This window comes from Carlito syrichta, unplaced genomic scaffold (genome assembly GCF_000164805.1).
Source record: "Carlito syrichta isolate Samal-C Ts95f unplaced genomic scaffold, Tarsius_syrichta-2.0.1 Scaffold306997, whole genome shotgun sequence".
NCBI lineage: Eukaryota > Metazoa > Chordata > Mammalia > Primates > Tarsiidae > Carlito > Carlito syrichta.
In genome coordinates, this window is record NW_007251093.1 from 361,292 (window position 1) to 372,965 (window position 11,674).

The 11,674-nt window shown below is 35.9% G+C and overlaps 1 protein-coding gene across 4 annotated transcripts in view; it reads right to left on the reverse strand.

Moving 5' to 3' along the window:
* FYTTD1 (forty-two-three domain containing 1) overlaps positions 1-11,674 on the reverse strand; it is a 30,640-nt gene that overhangs the window by 3,198 nt on the left and 15,768 nt on the right. For 2 of the 4 annotated variants that reach the window (XM_008063694.1, XM_021715320.1), the window contains exons 3-8: positions 10,982-11,130; positions 5,390-5,502; positions 4,703-4,799; positions 4,241-4,302; positions 2,287-2,361; positions 1,104-1,230 (exon numbers count right to left, since the gene is read on the reverse strand). In XM_008063694.1, the coding sequence (XP_008061885.1) occupies positions 1,104-1,230; positions 2,287-2,361; positions 4,241-4,302; positions 4,703-4,799; positions 5,390-5,502; positions 10,982-11,130 (623 nt within the window). Of the gene's footprint in view, positions 1-1,088; positions 1,231-2,286; positions 2,362-4,240; positions 4,303-4,702; positions 4,800-5,389; positions 5,503-10,981; positions 11,131-11,674 lie in introns of all 4 variants that reach the window. The other 2 variants (XM_021715319.1, XM_021715318.1) reach the window with 2 other exon arrangements.

Below are 11,674 nucleotides of genomic sequence, written 5' to 3' on the forward strand. Positions count from 1 at the left end.
GGAAGGGGGAGTAAGTAACAAAATTAAAATAAGCAAAATAAATTTGGTGAAATTTCTGTCCATACTTCTTATCTTCAATTCTAGATTCTTGTCTCAATGGATACCAAAAAAGTATCTGACAAAATCTAATACCCATTCATATTAAAAATTCTCAGCAAATCAGGAATAGAAAAGAGCTTCCTCAATCTGACAAAGGGAATCTACAAAAAACCTACAGCTAACATCATACTAAATGGTGAAGCATTTAATGTAAGGCATGCATACAAGCATACATCTCACCACTTCTATTCAACATTGTACTGGAGGTCCTAGCCATTATAATAAATGAAGAAAAAGAAAAGGTTTAAAGACTGGAAAGGAATTTGGAGAATGACATAATTGCTTACATAGAAAATCCTAAGAAATCTACAAATTCACTACAAAAGTTAGTGAATTTAGCAAAGTCAGAGGATACAAGGTTAATATAACTGTCAAAACCACAGTAAGATACCACTTCACACCCACTTGGATAGCTATAGTCAAACAGCAGATAACAGTCAAGTATTGGCGAAGCTGGGAGAAATTAGATGCTGGTGGGAATGTACTCATAGATGCTCATAGATGCTGGTGGGAATGTACTCTGGCAGTTCCTCAAAAAGTTAAATACAGAGTTACCATACAACCTAGCAATTCCACTTCTAGTTATTTATCAGAAAAAAACGAAAACATATGCTCATGCAAAAACTTGTACCCAAATATTCAGAGCAGCATTATTCATAATAGCTAAAGAGTGGAAAAAACTCAAATTCCATTAACTGATGAATGAATAAATAAGATGTGGTATATACATACAATGAACATTATTCAGTAATAAAGAGAAACGAAGTACAATATGGATGAACCTTGAATAATGTTAGTTGAAAGAATTTAGTTACAAAGATCACATATTGTACGAGCCAATTTAAATGAAATATTAAAACAGGCAAATCGAGAAAGACAAAAGTGGTTGCCTACATTTGTGGTTAAGATATTCTGTTTAGTTCACTACATAACAACTGTTTTCTTAACCAAAATATTTTCAGTGAATGACCCAGTGAAATATAAAAAACTTTTTTTTTTTTTACCTGCTTTCCAACACTGTTTATGTCAAATTGTAGGGGGACACCTTTAGGAACTTTCTTTACATCAGACTGCTCCCGTTTTGTTAAGAATGAAGGTACAGCAGTACGAGTTAATCGTGGTTTCTGAGTTCTATTAGAAAAATATTAAAATATCAAATACCAGCTTAACAATCAAAAGAAGAAAAATATAGCATTTGTTACTTTTGGCATCTTGGATTGCACACATGTTCAAATATATTACAGCTATTTGTGTTCTCAAAAAAAATAAGTGCCTGGCTCTTGACCGACTACTCTAGACTAAAATATATAATCATTAACAGAATATCTTTTTTTTTTTTTGAGTTGGAGTCTCACTTTGTCACCCAGGCTGGAGGGCAGTAACACGCTCACAGCCACTGCAGCCTCGACCTGCTGGGCTCAGGCAATCCTTCCGACTCAGTCTTCCAACTAGCTGGAAATACAGGCACATGCCACCATGCCCAGCTAATTTTCTGATTTATTGTAGAGAGGAAGTCTTGCCAAATTGCCCAGGCTGGTACTGAACCCCTAAGGGCAGGCAATCCTCTCACCTTGGCCTCCCAAAGTGCTGGGATTATAGGTATGAGCCACCACGCCCAGCAACACAAAATATCTCCTTAAGTGGAGCTACCAACTTTTCAACAAATTTGATTTCCAAGTCTTGATCTTCTACTAAAATAAAGCAACCTCTGACATCTTAGAGACCCACTCAACATTCTTTTCATTTCAATAATTAAGATGGCTAGATAGATCATAAGCTTTGTAAATCTACAAAATTTATAATACAATAAATTTAAAGAGTAGGTCTGTATGGTCTGAAAGGTAAAGATACCTAAAATATTATGGAGGTGTGGGGGGAGCAGTAGTATGCATAGTATCATCTGATGTATTATTATATATCCATAAAAATATACATATTGTACAGAATTTTAAACATATAAATATAAAAGAATTTGGTAAAAATATTTATTTGGGCTATAGAACTAGGAATTCAAGGGAGCTTTTACTTTTAACTTTACACTGTACTGTTTCCATATTGTATCACAAGTATTACCTTTATCCTTGCATCTCAGTTTATACTAACTTGGACATCATACTCTGAGCTGAAGTCTAATGCTTTTCTATTATCTCATAGAGGTTATAATTTTTGCAAAAAAAGACAACTTACACTGGGCATTGCACTGCTCCAGGATTGTCAATAGATACAGTCAAAATTCCTCCATTTGTGGTGGAAGTCCGCCATCTAATTTCAAAAAAACCCAAACATTTCATTAAAATGCAAGCTTACTAATCTTACATACAGCTGACATAAGAATACACATTTTTGAAATATATATTTATTCACATCTATGTATAGAAAAAAATATAAAGTAGCTATTACTTTCTCTTAACTTTTAAGAAATAGATACCTGAACCCCACCATCATATAAAGAATCAGCATCTTAGGTACAGAAACTGGGCACTTGAGTAATAAATATATGTACAATTTAAAAAATTTAAAAATACAGAACAGCTTCTAATAAAAAACATTACCTCACCTCACTATTCACCTCCTTCCCATTCCTGCTCCCCAGAGGTAGCACTTTTAACCTTATCTATTCTTACTGCTTTCTAGTTAGTTTCAGTTCACTAAATAAGATGCTTATGTAGTAAAATCTTGCTGTGATGAATGAATAAAGATTTGGTTCATCACATTATCCTCCAGCTTCTCTATCTACCTCTAAACATTTTGATGTCTAGGTCACTATTTTACTTCCACTGCAATTTTAAATACTTAAATCTCCATTTCTTTCAGTAGCATCTCTTGACACCCTCCTAATTTTGTATGAGAGGATAGCAGCACCTCTATTCTTTCTACCTCTTCTCCCACTTTGTACCTTCCACTTTTTGTCAGCTTTACTTTATATTTACTTTAGTCAAAATCTGACGTTCATGTTATATTTTCTGTTATTTTGGGCTTTATCTACAGATTGATACTCAAAGTTCAAAACAAACAATATTTATGTTGTCACAATTATGTAAATATTGTCCAATGCAGAAGCAGATAGGCCATGACTATTATTTTCTTCCTATGGTTTCTAATGTCATCACCCATGTGCTAAAGTATACTACTGCCAGCATGTGCTAAAGTATACTACTGCCAGCATCAGTTTCAAATAGTTTTTTTTTCTTATAAGCTAATCGCTCAAAATCATGCCCTTCTGTTAGTAGCATCATATCTGGACCATGACATGTTTTATAGTTGGCCCTCTATATCTCCGGGTTCTGTATCTGTGGATTCAACCAACCACAGATTGAAAATGATCCATGGTTAAAGAGGGCTGCCTGTAAGAGGCATGAGCATCTGAAGATTTTAATATCTTCAGTGGTCCTCAGACCAATCCCACCTGGATATGGAGGGCCAACTATGAGTGTTGTTTTCTAAAAAGTAGTTTAATCTCAAAGCCTGATCACACTGATGGGATTAGAATGTCACAATCACACTTGGGAAGTCCAATTGTTAACAGACAAAAAGAGATTATTATGAGTGTTTTTATAGGAGTTAGGAAAAATAGATTATGTGAAAGAGAAAAATATTGTTAAGTTTTATACATTTTCCAAAAGTGCTACTGAATTTCTTCTATTCATTCCCTAGATAGTTCATTTGTATAAAAGCAAAATATAGTCAAAAATAAAATGAAATTTTAAAGTGTCATTAAAATTTAGAAAATTAAAAAATAAAAATAACAGAGTAATGTCCTTGGTGCTAAAACTGTTACAACATTAACGTGAAAATTAATGGTTTTGGGGGGGATCAGAATAGGATTTATTTACTTCAGGCTCAATTAAAAAAATTTTTTTTAGAGATGAGATCTTGCTATATTGCTCAGGCTCGAGTGAAGTGGCTATTCACAGGCAAGATCACAGCACACCACAGCCTCAAACTTTGGGGCTCAAGCAACCTCCTGTCTCAGTCTTCTGAGCACCTGGGACTACAGGTGTGCACCACCATGCCCGGCTTTCAGGCTCAACTTTATTTTGGGTCTTATTTAATTTCTTTTGGACTAAGGCACAGGGTAATTTGGGTAGTTAGTATTCTGGGAGTTTTAAAATTACATCTTGAAAAACAAATTGAAACTTACTGACGAGTTCTCTTTGCTACTACATCGTCTAGCAGTTGTTCTGTGTTCAACTGGGCCTGAACCTGAAAGAAAAAAAAAAGTAGTAGATCCCACAGAAAGCAGAGGATTTGAATTCAAAGAGCTATCCTATTCTGTAATTTTATAACCCAGCATGGTGTGTGCATGAATGCAGGAAAGAGTCCTGGGCTATTCTGGCAACATTTCTCTGTGGGGATTCCTGTATTAGAACAAGTGGCAGATACAGGTTTATTCCTAAATAACATGTTAAATTCCTATAAGATGGTGCTTTTAAGGGCAACAAGACAGGAAATAGAAAAAATATAACAGAAAGAACTAATCTAATGTCATGTTATTCACACCCCAATCCTGCCTATGATTGAAGATTACTGTAGGTGGCTGCGCAGGATCCTCTGTGGGTAAAACTAAAACACCACAAAAGTTTTTTGGGGTTTTTTTTAATACCTTCAGGCCTCTTCTGAAAAGAAAAGTTGCTTGACGAGTGTCTTTCTGATGGCTTAGTTTATTTCCACTCCTGGTAAAATTAGCTGGAATGTTATTTCTGCAACAAAAACACACATGCCATGAATAATCGGAGCCATTTAACTACTTTCAAACATCTTTAAAAAAGCAAAAATAGTTAAATTCATACGCTGAAAACTTGAGGTGCATGTAGCATAATTTTTAGGTTTTTGTTTTTCCTTTCAATTTAGTATAAAAATGATTTCAGCTTAAGAAGAATTAATGAAGAATTCTTTCTTTCTAGTTTGTTTCTTTCACAAATAGCATACGCTGTGATTCAGTGTTCTAGTAAGAGCCATCTAGAATGAGTAACAAATTCTGCTTTTCAGAATTTCCAATTGTGAGTAATTCTGACTGAGGTTATCAGCTTTTGCAAGAGAGGTAAAGAAGCAGAGTAATACTTTTTAAAAAGTTTAATTACTAAAATTAATCAATAACACTGCATCTAAGAAATAAGGAAGACATTACTGAATGTATCTATGTTGGATATTCAGATAGAATCTGAAATATCTGTCTTGAAAAAATGACTAGATAACTAGAAGAATCACTGCAAATCTATTCTTCTGAGAACCTAGTACAAGAAATGTTTAAGCAAGATAATAAGTTACTGTCTTGTATTTGAGTACTTACTTTCTGTTTAACTGGTTAGGTCTCTTGAGAACTGCAGCTGGTTTCCTTTGCACTTCATTTTGTCTCAGAAGGTTTGCTTTCCTTTTTAACACTGGAAAATATCGTTCTATATTCTTTCAGAAAGCAAGAAACTATGTTAATCAGACTGCTTTTTCCTATATGCCCTACTACAATAAACATTTATGATGCAGAATGAACAAGGATTGACAACTGCTTGAATATGTGAATGAGGGAGATGGAGAAACTTAAAACAACTGGAAATTTTCCAATCTAAGTGATCAAATAGATAAAAACCACATTACACTTAAAATACTTGAGGTATTCTGGGGGATCCACAGGTGATGAGGAAACATGGCTCTGGAGCTCAAGAGAAATATCAGAGAGCCAGAGATGTAAATTAGGGAATAATTTATATAAACATTTTTTTTTACACTAAGAAATAAAAAAACCAAGTTCCAAAACAAATTCATGAAAAAGAAAAAAGGGGAGGTTGTAACAGCAAAGAAGCTAGAGTAGAAATGGTTAGAAGAAAAAAAGGAAATTCAATATCATATAAAATGCAAGCCTATGAAATGTCCACTTTTTCTTCTTCCAAATATATAAATTAAATCCATCATTAAAGCCTAATTTAGTTTACCATATTTCCCATGAAGACTTTACTAAAGTCCCTGATAAGATGGACCACATCTGATACTTTATCTGGTTTCCTCTCTTATGCTAAGTATAATGATAGGTGTTTCATAAACACCCACTGACTAAATAATATAAAAACCACAGTCTTGGCCAGATAAGGTGACTCACACCTATAATCCCAGTACTTTGGGAGACTGAGGTGAGAGGATTGCCTGAGTTCACGGTTTGAGACCAGCCCTGGGCAACTTGGTGAGACCTTATTTCTACAATAAATAAAAAAATTAGCTGGGCATGGTGGCATGTGCCTGTAATTCCAACTACTTGGAAGGCTGAGGTGGAAGGATCACATGAATCCAGCAGGTTGAGGCTGCGGTGGCCATGAGCATGCCACTGCCCTCCAGCCTGGGCGACAGAGTGAGACTCCAACTCAAACAAAAAACAAAGCAAAAAAACCCCAAACACCGTAGTCTTCATTTTATGAAAATTTGGGGAAAAATACAAAAACAGGGATAAAGAGTATCAAGCGCACAGGAGAAAAGCTAAGAAGTCAGACAAATGGACCATTCTTTGCTTTCCATTGTGTTTTTAAATAACACCAAGGACCATTTTACAGTTAAATGTGACAGTTCCTTCTATAATGCTGTTGTCATGTAAAATATTGTTTACTCCTTCAAAGTTACTGCCATGTTATAATCATATAGTTATGTGTGATAATTTTATGTTTTTTTCAACCTTCTCCACTAGACTTGTATTCTCCATGAAGAAAGGGATTTTTTTTTTTTAAAGTCAGTCTTGCTCTGTAACCCAGGGTAGAGTACAATGGTGCAATCATATCTCACTGCAGCCTCGAACTCCTGGGCTCAAGCAATCTTCTCTCCTCAGCTTCCCCAGTAGCTGGGATAACAGGGGCACACCACCACATCAGGCTAATTTAAAAAAAAAAATTTTTTTTTTTACTTGAAGTCTCACTCTGTCGTCCAGGCTGGAGTGCAGTGGCATGCTCATGGCCACCGCAGCCTCAACCAGATGGTCTCAGGTGATCCTTCTGCCTCAGCCTTCCAACTAGCTGGATCTACATGCACGTGCCACCACACCCAGCTAATTTTTTGATTGTAGAGATGAGGTCTCATAAAGTTGCCCGGGCTGGTCTTGAACCTATGGGCTCAGGCAATCCTCTCACCTTGGCCTTGCAAAGTGCTGGGATCACAAGTGTGAGTCACTGTGCCTGGTCAAAGCGAGGGATGTTCCATTTAGTTCACTGCGGAATCCTTACTTAGCACACAGTGATGTAGTTTGTTCAATGATCAATGCATGGACTACTATAACAACTGATTAAAATGTAAGGCTGCATTGACTATGAGTGTGCCACTGCACTCCAGCCTGGGTGACAGAGTGAGACTTTGACCACCCCAAAAAAATAAAGGAATAAGTTTGTGTTTCACTATAATTTTTAATCACTATAATTTTGGTATAAAAAGTATTCCTCAAGGGTAATTATTTATTTTTAGTTTTTATGTGAATTTTCATTAAGGTATTATTTACATACAACAAAATTTTCAATGCACAGTTTGATAAATTAGGGTAACTACAAACAATTGTGTAAACACATCATAATCAGCCGGGTTTGGTGGCTCGGCTTGTAATCCTGCGCTTTGAGAGGCTGAGGTGAGTGGATTGTCTAAGCCTACGGGTTCGAGACCCGCCTAGGCAACCTGGCGAGACCTCATATCTACAATAAATCAAAAAATTAGCCGGGCGTGGTAGCTCATGCCTGTAGTTCCAGCTACTTGGAAGGCTGAGGCAGAAGGTTCGCCAGAGCCCAGCAGGTCGAGGCTGCGGAGGCCGGGAGCGTGCCACTGCACTCCAGTCTGGGCAACAGAGTGAGACTCCAACTCAAACAAAACAAAACAAAACAAAACAAACAAAACATATCATAATCAAGATATACAATAGTGCCTCTTCTCTAAAATGTTTCCTTGTGTTCTCTGTAGTCAATTTCCTCCACTCTTCTGACTCTCACCCAAGCAATGACTGATCCGTCAATATAGTTTTACCTTTTCTACAATTTCAAAGAAATGAAATACACAGTTTTCTTGTGTTTGACTTCTTTTGTTTAGCATGTATTGAGATGTACCCATGCTAACATGTAAATTAGTATTTTACTATTTTTTTATTGCTGAATAGTATTCCATACTATGGATACAATGTGTTTACCTGTCAAAATCAGACAAATAATCTAAAAACTACTCATTAATAGAAAACAACTGCTATATATACATATGCAGCAACCACAAATTTAAGTTTACAAAAGTACTTAAGGATTAGTATTATCAGAGTAAAGTTAAAAGTTCTACAGAACATAGCATACCCCTAATTTGGGGAAATTCTGAATGTAAAAGGGAAAAGTTACAAAATTGGCATTGACAAAGTAATATATTTCAGTAGATGAATTCCTCAGGAACTTAAACACAACTTTTATTTGACAGATATTTTTAAAGTGACTCTCCCAAATCAAAAGAAATATTTATTATTAGAGACAACAACTGCTCAGTTAGCACAGCCATCTGTTCCCCCAGTAAACTCTAGTAGTCTAAATGAGTATGCTATCTTTTCCCATTCCATTAGTCATTCACTTCATAGATGAGAAAATCTGGTACATTTTTATTGAAATAAGATCTCACTAAATCATATGGAAAGAAAGAGATAAAGTAATAGAACGCCTATTACTCAGAACATTCTTTAAGTGAAGTTTTTCTAAGTACAAACAGCAACTAAAGGTCAATTAAGCTATTTAGGTAACTTGCTTTAATGAATAGAAAAGGATGACAATATTATATACTTATATATATTTATATATAAGTAGAAACTATATTGCTGGAAAACAGTCTGCTTCACAAGTACTATATTATAATCTTACTCAGATTATTAATCTGTATTCAAGTTATATTGCTGGAAAACAGTCTGCTTCACAAGTACTATATTATAATCTTACTCAGATTATTAATCTGTATTCAAGTTGAATAAAGGGTTTTTAAGAAACAGTAAATTTCAAACCATACCTTTGCCAGAAATCATCACATTTACAGAGTTTGAATACATGAGATCTTACTATTTGGTACATTCTTAGCATTCATAATTTAACATTCACAATTTTAACTATTTTCAAACAACTCAAAACTCACTATCAAATGTGGTAATTTACAAACTTTTCAGGAGCAAGCTATTACCAGTTAAACTCATCTCCCTTCCAGCATCTACATTTCATTAATGTTTTCTAATCCCTGAATAAAAAGTAACTTCTATAAAAAAATTTTGAGCCGGGCTCGGTGGCTCAGCCTGTAATCCCGCGCCTTTGGGAGGCTGAGGTGAGTGGATTGCCTGAGCCCACGGGTTCGAGACTCGCCTGGGCAGCGAGACCTCATCTCTACAATAAATCAAAAAATCAGCCGGGCGTGGTAGCGCATGCCTGTAGTTCCGGCTACTTGGAAGGCTGAGGCGGAAGGATCACCGGAGCCCAGCAGGTCGAGGCTGCGGTGGCCGGGAGCGGCCACTGCACTCCAGTCTGGACGACAGAGTGAGACTCCAACTCAAAAAAAAAAAAAGAAAAAATTTTGGAGGGTAGGGCAGGTACTGGTGGTGGCAGAACTGAATAGTTAAGGGATCTAAGGCAGCTGTACTTCTAACCAGAACATGCAAGTTTAATAAAGAACATTCTGAAATTTTTTATCAGTATGTATTACTTTCATAAATCAGTGAAACCAAAGGAATTAAAAAATAGAAGAGACTATTAAATTCCTTGATAGCTCAGATCTACTATACATAAATGGAAGAAAAAACATTTGTGAAACTATTTCAAAAAATGCTTTAGCCAATTCAAAATCTACACATTAACATGTAAATAGAGCCTCAATTAAGAGTTGAAAAGTCGTTAACTTATGGCGGTAAATAAGTGTAACTCCAGTTACAAATATCACTTATGTCCATACAGACCTGCAGGTGAATGCTCACAGCAACATTTCTCAAAATATTCCAAAAATGCCAATAGCCAAAATGTCTACCAACTGGTGAAAGGATAAACAAAATGTAGTATATGTATATAATAAAATATTACTCAGCAATAAAAAGGAATGAAGTACTAACACAAGCTACATCATGAGTGAACCTCAAAAAAATTATGGCTAAATGCCACACTACACTTTTTTAAAATCAGGGTCTCACACTGTCACCTAGGCTGAAATGCAGAGGCATGATCACGGCTCATCCTAGTCTTAGCCTCCTGGGCTCAGGCAATCCTTCCACCTCAGTCTTTCCAGTAGCTGGGACCACAGGTGCATACCACCATGCATGGCTAATTTTTAAATTTTTTTTTTGTAGATACAGGGTCTTCCTATGTTGCCCAGGCTGGTTTTGAACACCTAGGCTCAAATGATTCACCTGCCTTGGCCTTCCAAAGTGCTGGGATTACAGACATGAATCACTGTGCCCAGTTGCCACACTACACATTATTATATGATCCCACTTATATAGAAAATCTACAAAAAGTAGATTAGTGGTTGCCTAGGGCAGACGACAGGGTTTGACTGTGAATGGGCATAAGATTTCCTTTTTGGGTGACAGAATGTTTTAAAACTAGACTGTTGTGGAGATTATACAACTCTGCAATATTCACCACATTGTATACTTAAAACGAGGATTTTATGGTATAAAAATTATACAATAAAGCTATTTAAAAAGTGTGTACACATACATACACACAAGGGAAGGCCAGAACTCTGTTAAAAAATTGAGATCGTGGAAATTTAGGTATTCTTCACAAATGGAAATGATTTTAATTTAGATATTAAACTTTTTATATCAGACCCCAAGCATTACATAAAAAATAAATCAAACTCATTCACAAAAATGTCAGTACAAATAAAGGAAAAGGGTATTTAATCCAGGATTAAGCCAACATCCTACCTTGTCACTTAAAGGTGGACGATCCATAGGACTAATTCCTTTTCGAATTCCAGTTGCTTTTCTGGCTGCAAGGCCAGTAATAACTCCATAAGGATGTCTCTTCCCGGGCATTACTCTTCCTCTACGGCTCAAACTAGTCTTTCCAAAACCTATAGGATGGAAAAAAAAAAGGAAGAAAAAAATCAATTTAAGGACAGAATTGGGAGGTTCACAGACTATTCAATTCCTCGAGGAGAGTGGGGAACATGAGTATTTTATTATATTATTTTTCAGTTTATTAAATATTCCTTTGAATTACATAAAATATTTCATTTTAAAAAGGCAGTAAGCTGCAATGGGGAGGGATCTGTGGCTGTACTAGACTGCAAAGGACTAGAGGATTCTCACATGTCCCTATCTAGCCTTCTCCTCTTTGTCATTACTTTCTCAACAAATAGGATAGTACAGACATTACCTGGACAATATCATAGATACTAACCAAACATGGCTATTGAGTACTTCAAGTATGACTAGTCTGAATAGAGGTATTTAAAATAAAAAAATATATACACTATTTCATTAATGGTTTTATATTACCGGGCTCGGTGGCTCAGTCTATAATCCTGCGCCTTGGGAAGCTGAGGTGAGTGGAGTGCCTGAGCCCGCGGGTTCAAGACCCGCCTGGGCAAGTTGGTGAGACCTCATCTCTACAAT